The sequence below is a fragment of the Hetaerina americana genome, unplaced genomic scaffold (genome assembly GCF_022747635.1).
Source record: "Hetaerina americana unplaced genomic scaffold, ioHetAmer1.1.p SCAF_9, whole genome shotgun sequence".
NCBI lineage: Eukaryota > Metazoa > Arthropoda > Insecta > Odonata > Calopterygidae > Hetaerina > Hetaerina americana.
This window is the reverse complement of record NW_027287538.1, coordinates 3,573,507-3,600,126: the sequence shown is the minus strand read 5'-3', so window position 1 is coordinate 3,600,126 and position 26,620 is coordinate 3,573,507. Positions and strand designations below refer to the sequence as shown.

Sequence of the window (26,620 nt, the reverse complement as noted above, 5' to 3'; positions counted from 1 at the left end):
GTACCTGCATACAGCTCAAATGCCTGGGTACGTGAGAGAAGCCTGATACCCCTGGTGCTGAGACATTTTGAACCAGTGCACCACATTCCAAACAAGACAAGCCATTATTGCAGTAGTAGTTTTCATGGGAGGCGACCAACAGCTAAGGTCATTTGCACCATTAAGGATGGACGAGAGACACCCCGTATCGGTATTAGCGTACTCTTGTCGAAAGGCACCAAGGGGTCCACAGTTTAACGTCCCATCCACCAACATCATACTCACTCAAAGTGCTCTGCACAAAGCACCTTAAGTAGGGATCGGGCTATCGCTGAAATATATTTCTTGTCTCCAGGATTTGGGCCCTCTTGGTGGGAAGCCTGGACATTAGCCACCCCACCGTCTTGATCCCCACAAGCTATTATATAATCCTTTGTGTCCTCACAGCTGAAAAGAGAAGTTCCTTTACCTCCGCTAAAAACAGTTTCCCAGAGAGTTCTGATATGGAGAAATGTCACCAATCTTAAGCTCAGATGTTTATGTCCAGGGGCATCAACAGAGTTATTTAACCCAAGGCACACTTATCCAATTCGCCATTCTTCGACCTAATGCATTAGTCTCATTGGCAAACACTAATTAAGAATAATTCATGATAAAAGTTTATTTCTTCACTGCATAAGAAACCCATAATGCTTATTTTAACCCTGTAACTGAAAAAAGAAACTTAAACATTGGGATGAAAAGAAACCCTGAACTCCCAACAAAATGCAGCTTCTAGTTCAAATAATCTCCTATGGGTTGGCGTAATTTTCACTTATGTTGACAAAATCCAACACAAATTCAATCAAGGAAAATATTTTCCAAGTAAATTTATCACTCTCACATGCAGAATTTGTGTAACAGCATTCATCGAATGAATTCAATGAATTTTTTAAAAATTTCTGATCAAATTTAAACTAAGTATGAAATTAATTATATATAGATAAAAGCCAAGGAGCACATAAGTAACATGGTGAAAAAATCTTTTTTACTGCACATAAATACAGAAATGTTTATCTCATAATATTTAAATTTAATAACATTTCAACTATGTTTCCAAATTATATTTATAGATTTTTATGCTTATTAAGTAAATTTCTGATTCTCAATTTAGCTTTGTGAAAAATAAATCTGCTGAAACTGCAAAATATAAACCCCTTCATGATATCCTTCTTGCATTTGACAAAATGAAAAGTGTAACCAGTTTTTTCTAATACTTTGAAAAGGTTTTTGACTCAGATCATGCAATATTAAAGATTGAAGTTGAGGAAAATTGAATCTCTGGGATAGCCAACCAATAGATTAAATCTTTTCTAACAGGAAGATCACAAAGCGTTAAAATATATTCAGCTGAGTTGAAATCATTTGCAATCTCTAATCCCTTGGTGATTGAGATAGGTGTCCCTCAAGGATCTATACTCGGTCCCTTACTTTTCCTTCAACACACAAACAACCTCTCTCATTGTTATGTTTATGGATCATTATATATGCATGGACCTCACTCACCTTACACATACAACTCACCTAACCTCCACCAAAAACTTAAACCATGCAGTATTTCAGAGAAAAATTGGCTGTATGAGTAAATGGTGTGCATATAATTTCGTATTCATGAACTATGAGATAACCACATTTATCCAATTTCATTCCCATCAAAGAAAAATTATAGCCTCCCCAATTTTGAGGATTAATTGGCCCTCTCTTAAGTCTCCTACTGTTACAAAACTCTTGGGGATGTATAGTCATGAGATTATCCTCGGAAACTCATATTAATCAAATAAGCTCCAAATTTGCCATATGATTTTACTTCCTCGAAAAAATTGTGACCCTGGTTTATGACGGTAAAGCTATCACAGTTTATCATGCATTCTTAGTCGCCTGTAATATGACACTGCCGTGTGGGGACACCTATACCATTCCATGCATCTCTTTAGACTGCAAAAACGGGCAGTAAGGACCCTAGGTCAAGTTCCAAAGGCATGCAGTCGTAGACCTTACTCTATATAATTTAAAATTTTAATTATTCCTCGTATGTATACTTTTCATGCCATTATTATTGTACAGCAAAATGAAGCATGTTAGATTTGTTAACCAATTGATATACATAGGCCCAGCACTAGAGGGTATAATGACTTGAGGATAACTGCCCAGAACTCAGCCTTGTTTGCTAAGAACCCTGGATATGCTGGCATGAAATTCCTGAAATCACTACCCAGAAAACTAAAGGAAATAAAACTTTTTTGTTATTTAAGTCTAAACTTTATCAAAAAAGGTATGATTGAGCTTGTTGAACACATGTGGACACTCTACATGAACACAAAACATAAATGGCTGTGATGTGTAACATACTGGGTTAGCATACCATGGTGGTTTGAAAAGTTTCCGAACTTAACCTGATGATGGCAGCAATCTTAAACAAAAGCTGGGGAACCTGCTTGGGCATGAGTTGAAAGGCACTCACCATAATGTAAGCAATCTTGAAAACTTGGTTGCTGTTTAACAATCATTTGAGCAAGTTGTCGTGAGGTTATTGTAGGAGTGGAAAAATTGAGTATCGAGCTGTCGCTAAATATTTGATTTAGAAAGGCAATCCACCGATGCATATCAAAGATGAGTAGAATACTGTGTGTATGAACCCTGCAGCATCATCATGTTGTGCCACAGAACCAAGTCCATGCAACCATTTAAGGGATTAAGCAAAGAGGGGAATACAAGGAGGAACCCTGTCCACATTGGCAAGAAAATTAGGAGAATTGATTAAGAAAATTCTTAGACACCAAAGTTTACTGGAGACTATGAGAGGCGGAAGAATATTGGAAACCATAGAAATGGATATCAATAGACGATGGACAGAGAAATACGCTCAGAAGAACAAATGAAATAAAACATCAATCAAGGGGTCGACATAGAAATAAAACAAATTAAATGGATGAGAGGTGCTTCCAGTCAATCCTATGCTTGTCAACCCTTTCAGTGGCAGTGGGCCAATCTATTGACTGGGAGGTGCGTGCGAAGAATGCCACGGGCTGATCTATCGGTAGAGTGTTTTTCCACTCTCACCTTCACTTTTCTGTGCTTCACAAAGCTTTTGTAGACTGTGGTTGAGTACCTGTTATGCTTTCTTATCAATGCTGACAAATTTTCCATGATGAAAATTGAATGTATGTTCACACTTGAGTTATTTGAACATAAGGAGTCCTGTGTATTGTAGCATATCTTCTTGTGCAGCAGATGCCATATCAACGTGGGCTGAGATATAGTAAGCTTACATTTTATCATGCATCTCTGTATTACTTACAAGCTTGTCTCTGTATTACAATTAGGTTGCCTTTGTATTAATATAAGGTCATCGTTGTAGCAAGCACTATTTACGCCTCGTCCCTCTTGTCCTTAACATTTTCCAATGACATATGATAATTCAGTTAAAAGGAAATGAAACATTTTTATCTTAGCTCTGCCATGGGATTCTCCATAGAAGCCTTTTGGTGTTGCTTGGGAAAGACCAGCAGTGAAAATGATTGCTCACTTATTCATTCTGTTGGACTTAATTTTTGTCAAAATAACAAAATAATATCTCCTTCCTAGAGTTCCCTGTTTGAAGATTTGGGGGATATTCCTGACAGCAGAATGTAGCTATTAAAAATTAATGTCAAAGGCATTAAACTATTCACGTGAAATAAGTAATATCAATAGATACTAATGATGACGTAATTATTAAAGCAAAAAATTATTTGTGACAAATTTAATCTGAGAGTAAGTTTAAATTTTTTAAAAATAAATTTTAAAATTATATTATTTTCCTAAATATGTAAATGAGATGACAACATCATTGCATTTTTTTGTCACACCTGAGACTATTTAAAGTGCACACAAAAAGTTAGCTAAAACACATTCATATTAGGCTTTATATAAATTTCTAAGAGCAAACCTACAAATTCATCAAAATAGCCCTAGCATTTTTCACAGATATCAGAGAAAAGAGGCTGGCACTTTAAGGGTTAATCTATAAAACTGAAGTAATCAACCAGAGGTTTGCTTTTAAATTTAAGGGTCAAGTTCATTTCATACTAAGCAGCATGTGCGAAATTCACACCTCAGCAGGGTAATAAGGGGTGGGGGTGGGGCGGCAGTTCCATTCCGCGGTTGCATTCTGTGGTTTCCCAGAAAGAGCTACCACCCAAAAAACCACACAGCTAGGGTAAAGCTGAGGGTGGCCTAGGGTATCACCCAGAATTCGACCAAGCCTTCCTCGAGTCTGTCACTCGACGGGCTGGACTACCACGCCCCTCATTGCTGATCTACAATGGTAATAAATTACTCTGGCAGGGAGGGAGGTCCATTTATGTATCACCAAAGAAAATTCTCAGATCATATTAGCAGTGATCAGGCCATTTAGACATGACCGAAGCCAAAAAAAAAAGGGAAGCTCTGATACCTACCACTTTCATCACTACTAGAATCTGACAGAGTGAATACTGGACCATCAGAGGAGCTCCTTCCGCTGTCCGATGAGCCACGGCCACCCCCTTCAGGACGTCCAGCCTCCCTCCGCGACCACAGGGTATCACCCCTGGCCCTCCAGTACGACTCTCTATTCTCCCTCTGCTGCCTCACCAACACCTCCAGCCTCGATATCATGGAGCAGAACTACACGCCACCAAAGGAAATCCAATTAAAAACTCGAGTTAAGAGGGGAAATTATATATGCAGGCATTTAGGGCATGGCACTCTGCTTTCTGATAACCAGCGCCAACCAATGCCGCTTATTGCTGCTGGCATGTGAACACAGTGAATTAATAAATCAAAGGAAAACTCCTATAGCCTTAATAAGTAAGTACCACTTGTCCAAAAGGAAAACTAAATTTGTTGTGATGGTTTGTGGAAAAAGTAATTCCACGATAGTGACCAACCAACCTCTCATCCAGGATACTCTGCTGCAGTCGTTTGCGGGAATGTTACTTCCTCACAAGTGACCGACTACAGACACACACTCAACCCAAATGGAATCCTTCACAGGGTTAAAGGGACTCCGTTGAGGATACCTGGGTTTATGAACACATACGCTCTATCAATGACTGTTTATGGGAATTAATACCGCACCAGGGACAAACACACAGCTGCCACACCCACGAGCACTCATACGCAAATCTGATGCACTCCCTTGTCTTTCCCTGCTTGCTATTATCTCTTGAAGTAGCTCAATTTGAGTAATATTCACCCAGTAATGAGGTCCTTTTCGAAAGTGTTTTCCTGAAATTTCAAAATTATTGCCCAGTTCTCTCTAAGCTATGCCACTGCCATGACTATGATCAGAATTTCTTATTAGTTAGGTTTTCAAGTAATTTACCAGAGCATTTTGGAAGACTAACTTACTTTGCCCTTCAAATGTGTATTTCCACATGAAAAACACTTGGTATTTATTTTTAATTAAAGTATTGCTTCACTGCAATTTTATCTTTAATGACAGAGAATTATTGTTGAGGCATGTCCATGCATGAATGAAAATTAAGGCTCACTATAATCGTAGCAATTTGACTTGCTTTTACATAACATTGACGGCCCCCGGATGTTACAAGATTCCACTACATCTCATTCTGGAAGTCCTTCTTGCCTCACCTTATTGGGACCAATCCTGTCATTAAAGAATCAGTTATCAGTGTCTAAAAAGAGGAAACCAAAATGGAGATCCATAATTCCAACATTAATCAACTATTTCCAAAAAATAAAGGAAGATATTACTTGCAACTGTAGTCGTTCCTGTTTGAATAATATAACTAACCCAATCTTTGCATTCGCATCTCTTTGAATAAATTTGGAGTACAAAACACCCTATCTGCATGGATGAAATGTGAAATGCAGCAGTGGTTAGTCTGTGTCCACACAAAATCTCCCTCAACAGAATACCACTACAATTATCCGCACAAATATTGCATGGGTTCAGCTACAACCTTCTTTAAATTCTTCTCTGCAACGTACAAAGGCACTATGCCACACACGGTTTGTATAAAAAGTATTGGAAACAATTTTTCCTGGCATGACTGCCTGCCGCAGTGCACTTGCACTGTGCAGGCTCAGGGGTGGGGGGTCTGACCTTCAACATGTGCCAAGCGCCAATTGCCTGCGAGCACTCGTTCAGGCTGGATCGCGTTTTTAGTGCACCCCAGTCCAGTGACTCCATGCAAGTGGAAAATGCAGCGAACGACTGAGCAGCGGTGCGCCATCAAATTTTGTGCTGGACTGGGGAACTTGGGTACAGAGATGTTGGGCATGATTGGCCAAGTGTTCAAGGATGAAAGAATGTCGCAACCTGTAGATTGTAAGTGGCACAAGCTCTTGAAAGATGGGCGAAGGAGTGTGGAGGACGAGCCCCTGGTCCCTGGGTGGCCATCAATGTCAAGAACCAACGACAACGTGCAACGCGTGTGTAAAGAACTGAATTCAGACAATCAGTTAAGTGAGGGCATGATTACAGATAGTATTGGCATCGATAAGATGACAGTGCCCACCAATAACAGTGAAAATTACACGATACGAAATATCTACACAAAACTCATCCGGAAGGTCTTGATGGATGACTGATGACAGACTATCTGATGAAAAATGGCATCGCGAAGATTCCCCAACCCCCCCACGGTCTCCACTTGACACCAGCAGCCTATTTCCTATTCCCAAAATTGAAATCCTCCCTCAAAGGACACCACCCTAAGTGCTGTCAAAGAAGCTTGAAGCGTACCTTTAAGGACCATCAGGAATTCCCTAACCAGGGAGGCTTGGGGTCATGGAAAAGCTGCTGGTAAATGTGTGTCAACCCTCAAGGGATGTACTTTGAAGAATGTTGAGAGGTATTGTAGCAATACGTGCAATAAAACTATTTTTACAAAACTCTTCCAGATACTTTTTATAAAAACCTTGTATGCCATGCAATTGAAAAAGTATTGTGCTGGCAGCACTATCTCATAATGAGACATGCACACAAGAAAATGTAGCTTGAGATTAATAACTGCAACACTTACACGACCATGAAAGTCCTCTCCAGCTTGTCGGAAGGAGTTGATTTGGGAGGCTGTGGGGCCAGTTGAAGAGGAAGGCTCAGGGGTGGCAGAGGAAGCTGCGGCAGTGGGATTGGCGTCACCGGCACCTGCATCTGCAGCCGGAGCATCTGATATCCCTGCTGAAGCTCCCCCAACCCTGCTCTCATCAGCCGGTTCTTCTAGATTCAGCTCAACCTAAAATGTTAGGAACTTTGTAAGTGGAGCGCATGGTGAAGCTTCCCTTTCATTTCAACAAAACATTGAAAAATAGGAACAAATAGTTTTAACAGGTAATTTGCAAGGCCTGATTTCACACTATTAGAGGTTTTGAAAAAACAATATTTTTGATTTTTAAACTTTTATTGCAATATTGAAATAAAACAAGGTGTGACATCATTATTAATACGGCTGACACAATGATGGCTTCCTTTTTTGCTTGAAGAAGGAATTGCAAAATGGAATTTTGGTTTCTAGCCACGGGAAGCATGAACACAGATTTATGAAGTAGCAGTAATTTAAGGCGAGCCGACCGACAGTTGAGGTCACTTACGCCATTTGGGATGCACAGGAAAGGATGAAGGGTGGCCAGCAACCCAGGGAAGGTTTCTTTCCACCCTTCCTCTTTCCACTCCTTCCTCAACGCCTCGGCATTGGCCTACTCTCAGTGACGAAAGGCACCAAGGGGTCAAAACGTTCCAATATATCTAAACCAATGCATTGGATTAGTTGTGTACGGTGGTGCACCTGCATAATTAGGCAGAAGTTTTTAATTGCATATTTTGCAATGAATGCGTGGTGACCAGTTTGGTGTAATCCTAACAAAAATTAAGGACATGGTATCTTCATTCATTTATAACTCTCTTCAGAGGGATTTGCCCTTAATTTTGAGTGTCCTGTAGTTTTAGAATAATATATTACCAGCAATGAAGATGCAGTAGTCCAGTCAAAACATTGTTTTAATAAATTAATGATTTCCATGAGAATATCTGTGATAAGAAAAATTAATGCCTCCATCAAAGCAGAATAGAAAGATGATGTGAGTGAGGAACCTATTTTTGGTCAAGTGAAGATTTAATGTTGGCCAGTTGCATCTTTGTTAGCTCCAACTACCTTGTTAGGAAAGAGTGTTTTTCAATGCACAACGTTGTCCAATGTAACTGCATCTGCATTTTAAGTTCGCAGAATCATTAAGAGTTTGTAATTTATGTGATAGTACTTCTTCTTACTTTCCATGATTCCTACAAATTGATTAACCCTATTTTTATTACCCATATCCTGATGCCCTCAAAGTATCCAAGATAATACCAATTTATAAAAATAAAGGGGAAAAAAATGATGTGGGAAATTATCGGCCCATATCTATTATCCCCCAGCTAAGGAAAAATATTTGAGTATGTGTTTAATAAAAGGCTAATAGAATTCCTTGAAGGTAATAACCTGCTATCCCCAAAACAATTTGGATTCAGAGAAGGGAAGTCAACAGAACAGGCAATTTTCAATGCAGTTGACACCATCATACAACAAATTAACTCAAAGCAGAAAGTAATGGGTGTATTCTTTGACTTGTCCAGAGGATTTGATATGGTTGAGCATGATAAACTCTTGTTCAAATGTGACCAAATGGGTATTAGAGGCAAAGCACAGCAATGGTTGGGAACATGCCTCAAAAATCGGCAACAAAGGGTAGCTGTCCAGAAGAATGGGAATACCTTCCTCTCTTCACCATTAGGTGTTGAAAAAGGCGTTCCTCAAGGGTCAGTGTTGGGTCCAACTTTATTTCTCATTTATATAAATGACCTACCCAAAAAATTACGTGTAAATCCTCTTGGTAACTGTGTCTTATTTGCAGATGATGTGAGCTTTGTGCTGTATCAGAAATCCTTTGAAGATTTGATGACTCTAGGTAAAACCATTATTCAAGACATGGGCATGTGGAGCTATGGGAATAACCTTATTCTCAATGAAACAAAAAAACAGGCCATGATTTTCTCTGCAAAAACCTGTCATTCTGATAAAAGTACTTCTCAGCCTATGTCAAATAACTGTAAAATTATTAACGAGTATAAATTTCTGGGAATATATTTTGATAAATACCTGAAATGGGACCTGTACATCACAAATCTAAGTAAAAAATTAAATTCTGTGTACTATCTTCTTTCTTCAATTCTGAAACATACTGTTAGTATGGATGTTTTAAAAACAATCTACTATGGTCTTTTTTATTCTCTTGTATCATACGGTATCATAATCTGGGGAAGTGGGTCATCCACTAAGTAAAATAAAATATTTATTATTCAAAAGAAATTGCTTAGACCCATGTGCAATAAACCCTATAGAGCCCACTGCAGACCTCTCTTTCAAAGCCTTGGCATCTTAACAGTCCCTAGTGTTTTTATTTATAATTCGATAATTTTTGTAAAAAAGAACATGCCTCTATTCCCATCAAATAATGGCACACACACCTATGGGGCTAGGACAAGAAATCATCTGTGTGCAGTGTCTGCTAGCATGACAATGATGTCCAAGGGACCTCATTCTCTGTGCATCCAAATATTCAACAGGCTTCCCATTAGTTTAAAAAATGAGAAATCACTCTCTATTTTGAAAAATAAGTTATTTTTGTACTTAAATGAAAAATGTTTTTATAGTGTGAACGACTACTTCAATTCTGGGTAATTCTGAATTTTATATTGTGTAAATCCTTAACTATGTGCGTAGATGTAATTTTATTTATTTTTTTTCTCTGGCTAGTAATCCAGTTACTGTACTTCTTGACGTACCCTATACGATTACATAATTGTATGATATTCTGTACCATACTATGTACTTGTCAATTGGGGAAATAAAATTATTATTATTATTATTGATTGCCCATAAAAACTAATAAAAAGCAATTAAAAGGTCAAACTTAATGTGCTTCTAAACAAATTCTATCGTCAAATCATTTTCTTTGACACTACATTCTTTTCTTTCCATGTTGAATCTTTCAATTCCATTGAAGGCTTACTGTCAGAGCGGGTACAGAGGGCGGTATGTGACAGCACTAGTTCCGACAGCGTATGAGTGATCTCGAGTGTATCTCAGGGAAGTGCAATGGGGCGATTGCTTTTTACTAACTATTTGGACTGTGAAGTGAGAGGTAAGACAAGGATGTTCGCAGATGACTTTACTTTCACTGATCTTGTGTGCTTTGTTGTCAAAACCCTGAAGACATGGGACTGCTGCTAAAGGATGCAGTGATCGTTACGGTATTAATGGCCCTGCTTTGGTTGTTTTCCAGTTTCTCCTTCCATACCTCGTCTCTCCCAGTTGGGATAGGGGACGCCTCCGCTGCCTGCTTGATTTTTACTAAATTTATAGGTGCATGTGTGTGTTGGTTGATAATACATGTATTTGCATACCTGTGGTTAGAGAAGGTTTTTAAATTAATATATATGTATTTAGTTGTGTCCATCCAAAAACCTACCCCGACCGGTAGATTACCTAATAATAATAATATACAAACCTCTTTGGGCATACGTTTGAATGAATAAGTAGCTTTTGCATGTGGTTTTATTCTCTTTTACGGTGGTGACCTAACACCCCCTGCCACATGCCTCTGCAGTGGCTTGTGGGATATTATGTAGAAGAGATGTTACGTTATCGATATCATATGTGCCATCATGTTAATGAACATTTCATTGCTGGGACTGTATCTGATTATGAATACTCGGACCTGAAACCTGGCTAATCGGTACTCCCACATTATTCGGGCTGATTCTGACCATGGACTGTGGGAGTTTTATCAAGGGGGTTTCAAGAAGCAGCACCACTGCCCACCACCACAAAATAAGCTTAGCTTGTGAGCTCCTATGAATATGGTGGAAAATAATAATATTTCAATCAATATTCCAGCTGTACACTTGATATTAGAAAAAAAACTAGAGCTATGCAACAGTCACTCCAGTGCGCTTCCCACACCCTCGCAAAGGCACCCACGCTGCCTTGAGCCCTCGTCTTCCATTTAAGCTCTTTCTCTGTTCCCTCACTTATTCTGATGCCAAGGGCAAGAACCAACATTTAAAGGGCAATGCTAATGGCCATTACAGGGGCGAGGGACTTTTACACCGGTAAGAAATCATTCTATTACTTCTACGAATTTAGAGGAAATGACCAACCTGGGCTGAGGCAGAAGGAACTTCTTCAGCATTCTGCTCTGCAGATACACCACTTTCCTCTGCAACTGCTATACTTTCATTGGCTGCGTCTGCCTCTGGCTGCCATGAGGTCCTGAAACAAAACACGCATCACGTTAAGTTAGCTCTAAAGCAGACAGATCAACCCTGACCACATGTATGATAAACTAAATAAATTGATTTACGACATCGACAAGCGCCGAGAAGAAGGATAGAGTCCTAATGACTACGACACTAGGGCCAGGAATATAACATTTGGAGTGAAAATGAAAGACCTCAGATTTAAGGGTATAAGACAAAGTAAAGACAATTGTACTTAGAGAATTGTAAAGAAGAAAAACTGTGATAATAAATGATATCCAAAGAGGATAAACAAATATGAATATGCAAATTATTCAAGACTATATATGCTACAACTATAACCACAGTTTAGATATTTAATTTTTTTTTAATTATAACGAGCAATGCACACGTATTAAGCAATAAGTATTAACTATAAGTAATTAGCAATAAGTGGAGAAATAAATAGAAAGAAATGTTATAAATGTACAATGATATAATCAGTCAAAATAAAATTGGATCTTTAATGTAACAGTGTGCCTATAGTTCAGCAAGTAAATCATAAACAAACCATAACTAATACCAAAGCGACAATGGTAAAATGGCACAATAAATGTATCCGTAGATGAAAGAGGGGTAAAAGCATATGCAGGAACCCTCAATATGTATACAATTTGTATTGTATTCCATAATCGCAATAAACATGACATATTCCTAAAATGAGCCATGAAATTGAATTGAAAATTGAGTGAAGGTGTGTCTCAAAACATTCAAGTAGGGCAGAAGTCTCTTATGAATCAGGAGAAAGGAATTTCTAGACCTTGCAGTAAGGTAGGGTTGCACAGACAGAGTGAAAAATTCCTAAATATTATTATAACACATAGAGATGATATGCTACATGTCAAAGAATTAACGGATATGCAATCATGCAAGCCAAGTTCTTCAATAAATATATCAATCCTTTCTTTATAAAATTAACTTATTTCAAATGTTCAAATCAATTCCAATACAATTTAAAGCACATTAATTCTCGCTTGCTATTTTGGGCCTGGTCCATCCGGACTCCCACATATCCAGACGAAGTCCGGCTGTGCAGAGCAGGCAACTCATTAAGGCTTCATGAGATGCCACTGCACTCTGCCAAAATATAATTCACCAGCAAATTCCAATTAATATGGTCCAAAATAATAACAATATTCCAGCCGTATATTTGAGACATCATGAATAAATCATTTGGTACATGAAAAATAATTCATTTGATCCACTGAATACTGAAAATTAGTAAATATTTTCAATGCATTTCAATTAAGCGCTTTAATTATTTCCCAGTGATTTTGTGCAACTCCATATATTACTCTTTCTTTTTTGAAGCCCTACCTGCAACCAACACTGGAACAATAACATGTTACATGAAGTTCTTGCACATAAACATTCAGTGCATATACAGTAAATTACTGGACCTTGAGGTTTTAGTAAACGAGAACAAACCCCACGTGATCTGTTTTAACAAACATGGGTTTAATGCAAGTGAACTTGATACTCTTCATGGGCCTGGGTATGCTATCGCTAGTGCTTTTTGCCAATCAGTAAACAAAAATGGAGATGTTTTCACCCTACTTTCTGAATGTTTTTCCCATATTCCAATTGGTCGGGGGATCGAGATGGTGTGGGAGCTAACGTACTGGCTTCCCACCCAGAGGGCCCGGGTTCAAATCCCGGCGGTGTTGAATAATTTTTCAGAGGTATCTCGATCCCTACTTGAGGTGCTTTGTGGAGGGCACTTTGAGTGAGTATGCCGTCCGTCGGACAAGACGTTAAACTGCGGACCCCTTGGCGCCTTTCGTAAAGAGTAGGCTAATGCCGACGCCGGGTTTCTCACCATCCTTCATCCTTTCCTGTCTATCCCTTGTGGCACAAATGACATCAGCAGTCGGTCGCCTCCCCTAAAATACTACTACTACTCCAATTGGTTTCTCATATGAATTTCTCAATGAAGAACAATCACTTGAATCCTGTGTTTCTTGCTTCAAAGTGGATATTACCGTTTTTTATTTACTGTCTATTTATCTTTCGCCTAAGAGTGACTTCTGTGCTTCCCTTACCAAACCTTAGAAATAATCCATAGGTCAATCCACGACCCTTGTAGAGTAATTACACGGGACTTCAATTGCAATTTTATACACAATTCTAAAGCTTAAAAGGAATACATGAATTTACTAGATTCATCGAACATCAATGCAACCAACAGTGAACCTACTAGAGTGAGTGCTAGTTCTCAAACAGTTTTAGATAATGTATTGACTAATATCGACCTTGAACTAGTACAAACAAATACCATTAATGCCCACCTATCAGATCACTATCCACTTATTTCTGCAATTGCTGTGTCTATATCCAAAGAAAGTAAAAAAATACTACAAATGGTATTTCTCTGATCAGAATATGATCCCCTTTTGTGACTTATTAAATTCCCATGAGTAGTCCAATTCGTTTTGCTTGAAGCCCTTTCATGAAAGCTTTGAATATTTCTATTCCACCGACGTACACCACTTTGATATCTGTTTTTCCCTTGTCCAGAAAAATACAAAAAACAAAAGCTAATTGGTTAAACACAAAAGTCAGAGAGGTCTCAGATGAAACTCGCTGGCTTTCAAAGATAAAGAAAGATGCTGCTGTGTATTACAAAAACAAATCAAATCCAGCTGACCTTCAGGAATACTACCTTGATCAAAAAGTTCCCGGAATAACCACCGTGTGGCGCTCCCATCGTTCCGATTTGAGTTCTGTTTTTTTTTGTTAAATTGGTACATCTGTTGTTGATATTCCCTTTAAATCTTAGTGTCATAACTTGACATTTGCAAAAGTTACGGTCGGTTTTCGGTATGTCCATCAGTGCTTCCTGCGATTTTTCCATTACTTCCTCTCGGCTGCTAAAACGCGTTCCCCGTAATGGTTTTTTAACTCGATTGAACAGAAAGAAGTCACAGGGAGCCAAATCAGGTGAATTCGGTGGCTGTTGGATGGTATTTGTTGCATTTTTCGTCAAAAAATTACGAATAATGATAGCACTGTGCGACGGTGCGTTATCATGGTGCAAAATCCACGAGTTTTCTGCCCACATTTCTGGTCTCTTTCGGCGAATTGCTTCACGCAAACGTCTCATAACGCCCAAATAATACTCTTTGTTTACTGTCTGGCCTTCTGGCAAAAATTCATGATGCACTACACCGTTGTAATCCATGAAAACCGTCAGCATTGCCTTCTTTTTTGACTGAAAACGACGTGGTTTTTTTGGTCTCGGCTCATTTGGTGAACGCCATTCACTTGCCTGATGTCTGGATTGCGTGTCGTACTCATAAACCCACGTCTCGTCTCCAGTAATGATCCTTTTGATGAATGTGGGATCGGATTCAGCCTCGCAAATCATGTCTTTTGCGACGTCAACACGGTCTCTTTTTTGCATGAAATTGAGGTCTTTTGGCACCAACTTTGCTGCTTCTCGACGGAAACCCAAATCATTAACCACAATGTCTTGGGCGGATCCATAGGCAATGTTCAAGTCCTCCGCTATTTCTCTGATGGTTAATTTGCGGTTATTGACCAACATTTCTTTTACTTTATCAATTTTTTCACCGACTTTCGATGTCGATGGTCTGCCACTGCGTTCATCATCTTCGATTGACTCACGACCACTTCTGAACCGCTCGTGCCACTGGTAAACGACCGTTTTTTTTAGAGAATCGTTGCCGAAACACTTTTCCAACATTTCCAACGTCCGTGCGCCACTAAATCCGTTTTTCCCGCAAAATTTAATACACGTTCGTTGTTGCAAATTTAAATCCATTTCTGAAATTGTAAAAAATCGCCAACACACACAGAGATAGATGTACTCTTGGCTACGTAACTTTTGCAAATGTCAAGTTATGACACTAAGATTTAAAGGGAATATCAACAACAGATGTACCAATTTAACAAAAAAAACAGAACTCAAATCGGAACGATGGGAGCGCCACACGGTGGTTATTCCGGGAACTTTTTGATCAAGGTAGTATTCAGTGCTCAAGAAAAGTTATTGCCAAACCATACGGTTTGCTTGAAAATCTTTCAACCACCATGGACTAATCAATACAGGCAATTAATCTAAAGAAATATGGAAAACTATTGACGTATCCATAGGGACGCATAATTTACATCAAGATCTTCAACTGCATGACTCTGCTGAAAATTCTATCCCAGATTAGTCTAAATTGGCCTCCATTCTAAATGATTTCTACCTATCCCATCAAAATCCCACCGTTTCAGTCAATTCAGCTAGAATCATTCTCATATTTTTAACACATGCAATTCATTACATCTATTAGACCAACATAAACAATTATTTCCCAAAATAATTAAGTCCTGAATTAGATGGCACCCCAGGGATAGTCATAAAAATATCATTTAATTAAATTTAAGGTTATTCTTAACGAAACAATCCCTAAGAATTGGAATTTTCCCAAGCCCTCTTAATTCAGCCAAATAGTGTCAATATGCATACAAAGGCAAAGGTCGCAAAATGGCAATGAATTCTTATAGACCAATATCCCGGTTGAACCAATTGGGGCAACTATTTTTAATTGTTTTCTATCATCATCTAGTATCATATCTTGAAACACACAACCTATTCTTCACATCTCAACATAGTTTTACAAAAGCAAGATCCATTATAACAGCCACATATCACATGATGAGTATAATACCTTTCGGTTAGGAAAATAGAACAAACTTTAGGATTATTTTTTGATTTCAGTAAAGCTTTTGACTTAGTCAATCATCAGTTACTCCTATGTAAACTGAAATGCTATGGTACAAGAGGCACACCCAACAAATGGATTGAATCCTATCTAAGTGAACAGCATCAGCAACTGGAGTTCTCAAGAAATGGCTCCAAATTTGTTTCTCTTAATAGAGAAGTAACACTGGGTGTTCCCCAGGGTTCTCTCCTTGGTCCTATTTTATTTTTAATTTATATCAATGATCTCCCAAACAAGCTTAAGTTCATTAAGGGGATAGACCCAATACTGTATGCTGATGATACAAATATCATTGTGTCAGCCTCCTCGGTTGACAGAAAGAGCAGCCGAAGTAGCTCAGATTTTCAATGCATGGTGTCTTCATAACTTCCTAAAACCCAATATAAATAAGTCCAGCCTGATTTATTTTACTAATAAAAAGAAAGTGTCCTCTGCAATCTCAGTAGATGTAGAAGGCGTGAGCATTCCCCAAAATTCCAATACCCAATTCCTGGGAGTAATCCTGCAGAAAAACATGTCTTGGGAGGAACACATTTTCAAATTACGTAGAAAGTTATGCTCCCTATGCTTCCTCATTAGAAATATTAGATATTCTGTAAATTTAGAGGTCCTTCTATCCATTTACTATGGTGAATTTTATTCTCGTGTTACTTTCAGTATCCTCTTCTGGGGTTCCTCTCCCCATGTGGGCATAATCTTTAAAATCCAAAAGACGTATTATGAGCAATGCTCCTGGCAGTGCACCATGTAAACCTCTATTTAAAAGACTTGGTTTATTAGCAGGATCCAGTAGCAGCAAAATATGTATATTTAATGTCATCTGCAAGAAAAGGGTAATATTTCTTGGCACAGATCCAACCGCGATTACCATAGTCACCTGCAATATTGTTTCTGGTGTAACTTTATGGAATCGATTCACATTGGAAATAAAAAAAAACAGTAACTTCGTGATTCAACAGAAATTTTATTACGTAACGACCCAGGTTTCGACGTTCATCGTCACTTACAGAATTTTTATACCAGCCTGAAGATGACGTTGAATGTCAAAACACAGGTCATATCGAAATAAAATTTCTATTATATCACAGATTTATTATTTTTTTCATTTCCGACCTGCAATGACCTACACCAGCCATTTGTCATAACACACAATACATTTACATTGGTCCAAGTAATGGGCTTAAGGTTATTCAATTAACTTCCCCATGAAATCAAATATGAAACAAAAGAACCTGTTTTCAAGGCAAAGCAGTTCAACCTATTAAGAAATAATACGCTCTATTCTGTAAGTGACTTTCTGGAATTGTCCCTACACATCCATTCTGACTTAACCGAATAATATGTAAATATAGCAGGGTATTGGCATGTATACATAATAATAATAATACATTTAGTTGAACGGAGATTTGGTGCATATTCATACATACGGAAACATAGGACACGTCAGATATAAATTTCACAATTTTTAAAGAGAGACAATATATGAATATACATACCAATACACTAGTATAATTACATATTAATTGGTTAAGCCAGAATTGATGCATAGCGACAATTCCAGGTATTCATTTACAGAATAGAACATATTATTTTTTAAAAGGTAAAACAGCTTTTTCTTGAAAACAGGTACTTTTGTTTCATATTTGATTTCATGGGGAAGTTAATTGAATAACCTTAAGCCCATTGCTTTGGGCCCATGAGCAGTATTGTGTGTCCTGACAAATGGTTGGTGCAGGTCCTTGTACAATGACTATGGTAATTGTGGTTGGACTTGTACTGGGAAATATTACCCTTTGCATGTAAGATGACATTAAATGTATATATGCAAGGTACTGGTAATTAACCAAGTCTTTTGAAGAGAGGTTTACCTGGTGCATTGCAAGGATCATTGCTCATAATACGTATAATCCCCTTTTGGATTTTGAAGATTATGCCCACATGGGGAGAGGAACCCCAGAAGAGGATACTAAAAGTAACACGAGAATAAAATTCACCATAGTAAATGGATAGAAGGACCTCTAAATTTACAGAATATCTAATATTTCTAATGAGGAAGCATAGGGAGCTTAACTTGCACCGTAATTTGAAAATATGTTCCTCCCAAGACATGTTTTTCTGCAGGATTACTCCCAGGAATTGGGTATTGGAATTTTGGGGAATGCTCACGCCTTCTACATCTACTGAGATTGCAGAGGACACTTTCTTTTTATTAGTAAAATAAATCAGGCTGGACTTATTTATATTGGGTTTTAGAAAGTTATGAAGACACCATGCATTGAAAATCTGAGCTACTTCGGCTGCTCTTTCTGTCAACCGAGGAGGCTGACACAATGATATTTGTATCATCAGCATACAGTATTGGGTCTATCCCCTTAATGAACTTAAGCTTGTCTGGGAGATCATTGATATAAATTAAAAATAAAATAGGGCCTAGTAAATAACCCCGGGGAACACCCAGTGTTACTTCTCTATTAAGAGAAACAAATTTGGAGCCATTTCTTGAGAACTCCAGTTGCTGATGCTGTTCACTTAGATAGGATTCAATCCATTTGTTGGGTGTGCCTCTTGTACCATAGCATTTCAGTTTACATAGGAGTAACTGATGATTGACTAAGTCAAAAGCTTTACTGAAATCAAAAAATAATCCTAAAGTTTCAGTTCTATTATCCAATCCTGAAAGTATTCGATTCACCATGTGATACGTGGCTGTTGTAGTGGACCTTGTTTTTCTAAATCCATGTTAAGATGTGGATAATAGGTTATATGTCTCAAGATATGATACAAGACGTTAATAAAAAACTATTTCAAATATTTTCCAAAACTGGTTGAACAGGGATATTGGTCTATAAGAATTCATTGCCATTTTGCAACCTTTCCCTTTGTATATTGGCACAATTTTTGCTGATTTAAGAGGGCTTGGGAAAATTCCAGTTTTTAGGGATTCATTAATTAAGAACAGCAGCTGATCCTTAATAGCAATAAACGACCTTTTCATGACAATCCCTGAGATGTCATCTAATCCAGGACTAAATTTGTTAGGGAATTTATTGATTATGTTGGTCAGTTCCATGGCTGAACATGGGAATATATATAATGAATTGCATGAGTTATGAATATGAGAATAATTAGCTGAATTGACTGAAACTGTGGGATTTGTATGTATGTATATACACATATAGTATTTTTTCTAAAATTGTTAAGTTTATCTCTGACGTTTCTTATATTTGTGTGTGAATATGCACCAAATCAATGGACAAATAAATGCATTATTATTATTACTATGTATTTAATGATTTTGGGATCTTCTGGCAGCAAAAATTAAAGCAATTTTTACCATAGCACCAATGATATAGGAGTTATATTTGGTTTAAAGTCAACATTCCATGAACATTTTAACTATATTCAATCTAAAGCATATAGATTGCTTGCATTTATCTTCTGATACTGTAAAAACTTTAATCACATAGAGCCATTTAAAGTTCTGTTCATCTCATTAGTAAGGTCACTCTGTGGATATTGCCATACTGTTTTATCAGCTTACTTCAAACTCCATATTCATACAATCGAACGTGTTCAAAGAAAATTTGTGCACAACATAGCATTCGATATTCAATTTTCACCAAGATCTTTGGAGCTATCATGAATTGTTACCTCTACTAAATCTTCCCTCCTCAATAAACAAAGAAAAACGAATAACACAACTTGTCTTTATAACTTACAGCATGACAAGATTGACTCCTTAAGAACTCCACCAAGAGCAATATTTTTCAGAGTATCTTCACATTATACAAGGTACGAAGCACTCTTTCAAACTCAATATCGTGTACAGAATTACACTCACTACTCGCCTATGAGCCAGATTACGAGATAGGCCCTATAGTTTTGATTATAACCACCTATTTTCTATCTCACCAGGATCCCTGTTATTACATATTATGATACATTTCATTCAAAATACCTGAAGAATTTTAGAATGCTAATTACTGCTGCGTGGATTTCTGTACATGTCAAAATAAGATGTCCTCAATGGCCATTAGGTATATTTCCTTAACCGATGCCACAAGGTCTATTCAATGACTACTACTAACATTTATCATTTTGCACCATCGTCCACCCCGTAACAAATACTATTTTTCTTACGTTCTGTTTCCACTTTTTAAAATTTGAATATCATGTAATATCGATATTTTGCCTACATTAATTAATTAACTAGGTATGAATGCGTACATGTATACCATCTGAAAATATCTTTCATTCATTGCAAATTAAGATTCTTATTAAATTCTAAATTATATTTTAATTCTCAATAACAAGTATGTATCTTTAAGTAGATTGTACCCATAGGTAAATGCTTTTTATAATTGTTGAACTAAAATGTGTTTTTGCCTTTCTTTTTTATTGTTAAAGGATTGTTCTCGCCAAAATATAAATAAAGAAGGCTGGCAGTAAAAGAGACCGTGGAGGAAGAGACAAGGTAAAGATTCTTCAGAAATTGGCTGCAGGGGTTTCTGTTAGGGTGCACTTGAGCACGAGATATCTCTCTCTGCGCTGGAGTGCACCGACCATTTCTAATGACTCTTACCTTCGACCTTCATAGCTTTGATTAGGAACAATGTGGATAACAGGATCCTCCTGGATTACTGTCTCTACTACATTACCACTGAGGTTACATGGCATATACTTGGCAGCCGCAAAGAGAAATCTGTCTTCAAAACTTAAAAGGCTTCGTGAAAGTCCTGAAAGGCTCTAGATCCAGCTCACCACATACAAAGTAGTGTTTCATATGATTTCACATTTACATTGATCTAGTCAATGTAATGTGCACACATGTATACCCACTGATTGAAAATTCATCCTTTTAATCCAATTCCTATTGCTTCTTTCCAGTGTTCACAGCTGGTAGTTAGAATAACTAATACCATTTCTACATTTATGGTACTTTTGCGATCAACTCAGCCCACACGATGGGCACTTGCTCACTCACAAATTGAATCAATGCATTTCTGGCGCATGCACTAAAGACACATTTAACAAGCTCGACAGTAACCTTGCTCCAACCAAATCACGACTTTTTCAACTGCAATATTTACCCCTCTTGATCCAACCTCGGCTGCCTCGGGTGGCGGGCAGCTGAAACCACTTCTTCTGGCAACCGCTGCAAATAGAGGTACGGAGGCCCGCACCTCAACAGCCTCAGATCTTGCCTCCTTTGAGGCCTTAGCTGGATGAACCCAAGCATGGTCGAAGGATACTGCATTGGCCTACCGCGATTGGTTGGCCTTGATCCAGTGGACATTCGTGCCACCAACCTGAGCCGTCGACTCGGACCAGGCTCCGGGAACCGAGATGGTATCCTTGCCCTCTTTCGCGATGTCTGATTTCCTGGTCGATCTCTGAACGGTGAGGCCATAGCACCCGAAGAGACACCACCACCACCACCTGCATTGCCACCGGCATCACTCGGGCCATCCGCAGCACTCCCCCCCACGCTGGGTCCATCAGGCTCCTCACCCCCACTTATCCTCGCCAATTCCATCAGCTCCCGGACGCGAAGGCCCTCCTCTTCATCCTCAGCCCGTGGGTCTGGCGAGGGCTCGGCCCCTTCGTCCTCCCCGGAGGAAGGGGAGGAGAGGGGCGGGGGCGGGACGGGTGGTGGGGAGGGGGGAAGGAGGTTGGGTCGGGAGGGCCGAGGGGGTGGGGAGGAACTGGAGGGAGGGGGAGTGTGGGGTGGGGAAGGGGAGAGCCGGGGGGAGGAAGCAGAGGGAGCCGGGGAAGGGGGTGGCCCGGGAGCACCACTCCCATCGCGAACCGCGGCATGGAGGGAGCCTATTTGCCTCTGCAAATCCTCCCACATTCGACGGATTTGCTGCAGCTGTAGAATTTCCAATCTTGCCCTGAAGGGGGAAAGAAAATGCATTTGTTTATCAAAGATACTGTTCTGTTTGAATTACCATGTCGGGATAATGCAGTTTTGAAATTAAGTCAATACGATCTTAAAATTAACTTCTATTAGTTCAATCATGAATTTCTTCTTCTCAATAGGTTTCTTTGGAATAGATCATAAATCTCCAGTCTTCAGTTTTTCAACCATTTTGGTTACATCAATTGTATCCTGAATTTCCCAAAAATGTTCAATTTTACACTCTCTTATAGTCTATATAAAAGATTCCGATAGAACAGATAACACTTTAATGCAGCTTGCATGTAAACCATACATTAATACCTGTGCAAATTACCAGGAAAACAGAGAGTGAATGCTCAGGCGTATGAGTATAATGAACGAACAGTTTTGTTATCATTAATGCCATGTATCAATAGCAGTCTACAAAATGTCAATCCATGAAGAAAAAATGTTCGTCACTAAAGAAATGAATCACGGATTCTGCATATTCATTCATACATTTTCAGAGCATGAAAATGTTCACACTTTTAAATTTTTCTGTTTCATTGCAATTGAATACTATAATTTACCAGGGACTATAGGTATTCCTTGCTCAATGTTTCTGATAGGTCAAAGGTAAGTTGTATCAGAGATGCAACTAATATTAGGTCATGAAAAAGCTGTAGCTACAAATACTTAATAAATTGGCACAAACAAAGGTATTCTTCATAGGTTTCATTACTAACCTGCACAGCTGTTGCATATTGTCTATGTGCCTGCTGAGAAGCTGAATACCAAAGCGAACGCTGACATCTGCTGGAGGTAAGGAGAACCTACTCCCCTGTCGTAGCAAAGAGAGAAGATGGACATAGAATTACGATACAATCATGATGTGTAGAACATCAGATACAGGACATCGGATGGGTGGCATGAGAATTGGGACAAAAGATACAGACATCGGTGCATTGCTACAATGTGGGGGATATTTATTTATTTGAGTATTAGTAAAACTCACAACCTCAGTCTGCCGGTAAAAGATTTGTGCCATGAAATGGAAAGATAATGCGACTATTTAGATGAAATTCTCATGAATTTCACATTTGTTTTTAAATTCCAACACAATTTGTGAATTTGAGCATGCACTGAAATTGCTTAAATAATTACTTAAAAGTAGAAAACAAACACAAGGCGAAAGTTCAATGCATTGGGAGATGTTTAATAAAACTTCTTTAAAAAATTCAAAACCATATACAGTGGAACCTCGCTTAACGAGCTCCTTAGCGAGTAATTCTCATGACGAGCAAAATTATTGTGTCCAAGAATAACTCACTTCACGCGAGCAACATTTCACATAATGAGTGACCTAGCGAGTGGAATTCAGGGATTGATTCTGATGGCAATTGTTTACGTTTAGCCCAAGTTCCACTGGTATCGTAGCATTGCTTGCGAACACAAAATTGTCCAAACTTGTGTTCAGGCATGTTTCTTGTGACTTTCGTGCACAGTTTAATAAAATTTTATGATTAGTTTTAAAAATGTCCCCAAATATAAAAAGGTGCAAGAAGAGAGTGAAAAGAGAATAAAAATAACTGTGGCAATGAGAAGTGAAATCATTGATAAGCGAGGAGGAGGTGTCAGGGTAGCTGATCTATCACGCACATACAATCGGTCAACATCAACGATTTGTACCATCCTAGAGGAAAAGGAAAAGCTGAACACAACAATCACCTAGCACAACAGGAATAATGCACAAAGCATGGGAAACTGCTGCAATGTACATTAAGAGGCATCACCCTAACATGGAAGTAGTTACGCACACTACTAGTTTATACGATGATCATGCTCTGTTGAATTATTGCAGCATTGTAAAGAAATGCATCTTGGCAGTTACCAAGGAAAAATGAATTAGGTATGTGTCACAGATAATCAACTAATTATTTTAGTTTGTTTTTTGTTCAACAAATCCAGTGGGTTTTCCAGGTCAGTTCATTCTGTGATAGAGGAAGAGATGAAGGCCATAATTCTCTGCTGCATCGTATATTGAGAAGCATCATTCCAATCAGACTGGCTATGCACACTTCAAAATTACAAAATGATAATGCCATGTTGCATTTTCAAAACAATTTGACGAGTCAGCAAAAAAATGTCTCTCAACGGGTTTCTCGTACCAATGAATTATTAATGTATCATAAATAAAAACCTTAATTATTTCAATTCTTTTTTGTAAACTACAAATGGAATTTGCATTCCTGGTGGTTTCATTCCCCGATAGAAGAAAACTAAACCGTGAACCACGATCCTAAACAATGTCCATGTAATTTTCTATGAATAAATCTTACACAAAAATTACTTTTTTCATCATGTAATGCATTATCGTATTGTACGTTACTTTATAATGAAAAAAATTATCCAACCAACGAGTGTTTTGTTTTACAAGAAAGGCCGCGGAACAGATCTTGCTCTTATTGCAAGGTTCCACCATAAATGAATTTGATATTGCCCCTGACATTAGGTCCAACCTGCCGCCCAGATGAGCTTCCTCTTGTTGTTACGCCACTGCTTCGGCTGGCAGAAGTCCTAGGCTGAAACGCTGATCGAAGGGAGGTAGAAAAAGTGGATGTGGAATTTGTGGTCTCTGTGGTTGCGTGGGATGATCTCACTCGCAGGTCAAGTGCGGCCTGCTCGGGTGGACGCAGGGACGTGAGCCGAGGACGAAAGGCAGAGCGGACGGAGGCAAATGGTCGTGAGCCAGATGAAGGCATGCTGGGAGCAGATGCTTCAGAATTTGAGGGGCTGGCAGGGGCGGCTGCTGATGAGGTGGGGGGAGCGTAAGTTGTTGGCATACCTCTTATTCTGCAAAGTCTGTGAAATAAATATTTTCAACAATTAAGAGCAGTGGTGGAGGGAGAATTATAGGCAGAAAAGGAGGGGGAGGAGGAAAAGAGCCATGCTGGATGGATAGAAAGCATTCATAAGGAGGAAGAAGATGCTATGGTATCCGATCAGTTAGAGGGCATAAGAGCGTGTGTTCCTCCAAGGATACGTTTGATTAAGGTGAGGGATTGCAATGTGACGGTAGGCAAAGGAAGAGATGGTGATGAGGTGGGGGACTATGGTTTACGTACAAGGAATGACCGCAGGGAGAGAGCAGTTGAGTTCTGCAGGAGACAGGGGTTAGTCATCACCAACACTTGGTTTAGACACCACAAAAGACGCAGGTATACATGGAAAATGCCAGGTGACTCAGACAGGAATCAGTTAGATTTTATTCTGGTTAATCACAGGTTAAGTATTATGTGATAAATTTGCACGTTTCCCAGGAGCAGATGTGGACTCTGACCAAAATTTAATTGTTATGAAATGTACCCTCCATTTCAAAAAGATAAGGCAGGGGCGGCGGGTTAGAAAATGGAACGTAGAAGCATTAAATGGATTGACAAGGAAAAAGAATATGCAGGCTGTAGAGAAAATCATGGATGAGGGAAAAGAGCTGAGTACTACAGATGAAAAATGGAAATATATCAAAAAAGGGATATTGAAAGCCACGAAAGACACTATAGGAACTGTTAACGGGAAAATGACAGAGAAGCCATGGATCACGGATTAAATAATTAGAAAGATGATGACAGAAGGAAATAGAAGGGGCAACAAATAGAGCAAAATCAGCACAGTGGAAGATGCAGCGTGAGAATATGAAAAGTTTACAGAAATATGGTGGAATTGTTATGCTATATAAGAAGGTTAAAACACTAATGTGAAGTAAGAAGGGACAATCTGTGTTAACAAGGAAGATCTGGTGCTTACCTGAAGAATCTGCTTGATGACTATATCTCGGATATCCCACCGGACCAGAGGTTCCATGCTGGCCAACGTTTCAATGCTCGACTCGTGCATTGTTCTTGGGGCAGATGAGTGATATGCTTACTAGGTGAGTTATAGGCTCACTAGATGATAGGCCCACTCATGTGCCCGGAGGAGGATGCATCGGTAAAGTATCAAAACATCGGCCAACATGGAAGACCCAAGAAAACTTAATCTGTGTTGACTGTTAGAGATAAGTCTGGGAAAATACTAATGGAACCAGGAATGATCCAAGAGAGATGGAAGGAATAAATAGAAGAATCGTTCGGTAAAGAACTTAGACATATAAAGAGAATATATTGCAGATGAAGATGGCTTAGGTCTAGGCATACTCGACAATGAGATAGAAAGGTAGAAGAAATCAAAGGTAGAAAGGAAGGCCTTTAAGGTAGAAGAAATCAAATAAACAACATTTCCGCTGAACTACTAAAAGGTTTGGGAAAATGTGGGAGGAAGAGTCTATATGAACTGATTCTTAGTAACTAAGAGGAAGGAATCTTGTGAGATCAGTTTTAGTTCCTATTCCGAAAAAGGTAAAGACTACATCATGTGAGGACTACAGAACAAGTTTGATTTCACACACAGCTAACTTCATTCTTAGGATCATCAACGAGAGGATGGAGAGCAGGGCAAATGATTACTTAGGGGATGATCAGTTTGGGTTTAGGAAGGGGAGGGGAATGCATGATGCCAATGCAGCAATGAGGGCAGTAAAAAAGAGGAACATAAAATACAATCTGGATGTATTTACCTGTTTTGTAAATTTGAAAAACTTTTAATATGAGTAAATTTGGAATGAGT

General features: G+C 38.7%; 1 protein-coding gene across 1 annotated transcript in view; it reads right to left on the bottom strand.

The window, feature by feature from the left end:
• LOC139698999 (mucin-19-like) overlaps positions 1-26,620 on the bottom strand; it is an 88,290-nt gene that overhangs the window by 40,354 nt on the left and 21,316 nt on the right. The window contains exons 8-13 of the mRNA XM_071597993.1: positions 24,478-24,820; positions 22,705-22,799; positions 21,168-21,971; positions 11,207-11,318; positions 7,032-7,244; positions 4,458-4,665 (exon numbers count right to left, since the gene is read on the bottom strand). Coding sequence (XP_071454094.1) covers positions 4,458-4,665; positions 7,032-7,244; positions 11,207-11,318; positions 21,168-21,971; positions 22,705-22,799; positions 24,478-24,820 — 1,775 coding nt within the window. The remainder of the gene's footprint in view (positions 1-4,457; positions 4,666-7,031; positions 7,245-11,206; positions 11,319-21,167; positions 21,972-22,704; positions 22,800-24,477; positions 24,821-26,620) is intronic.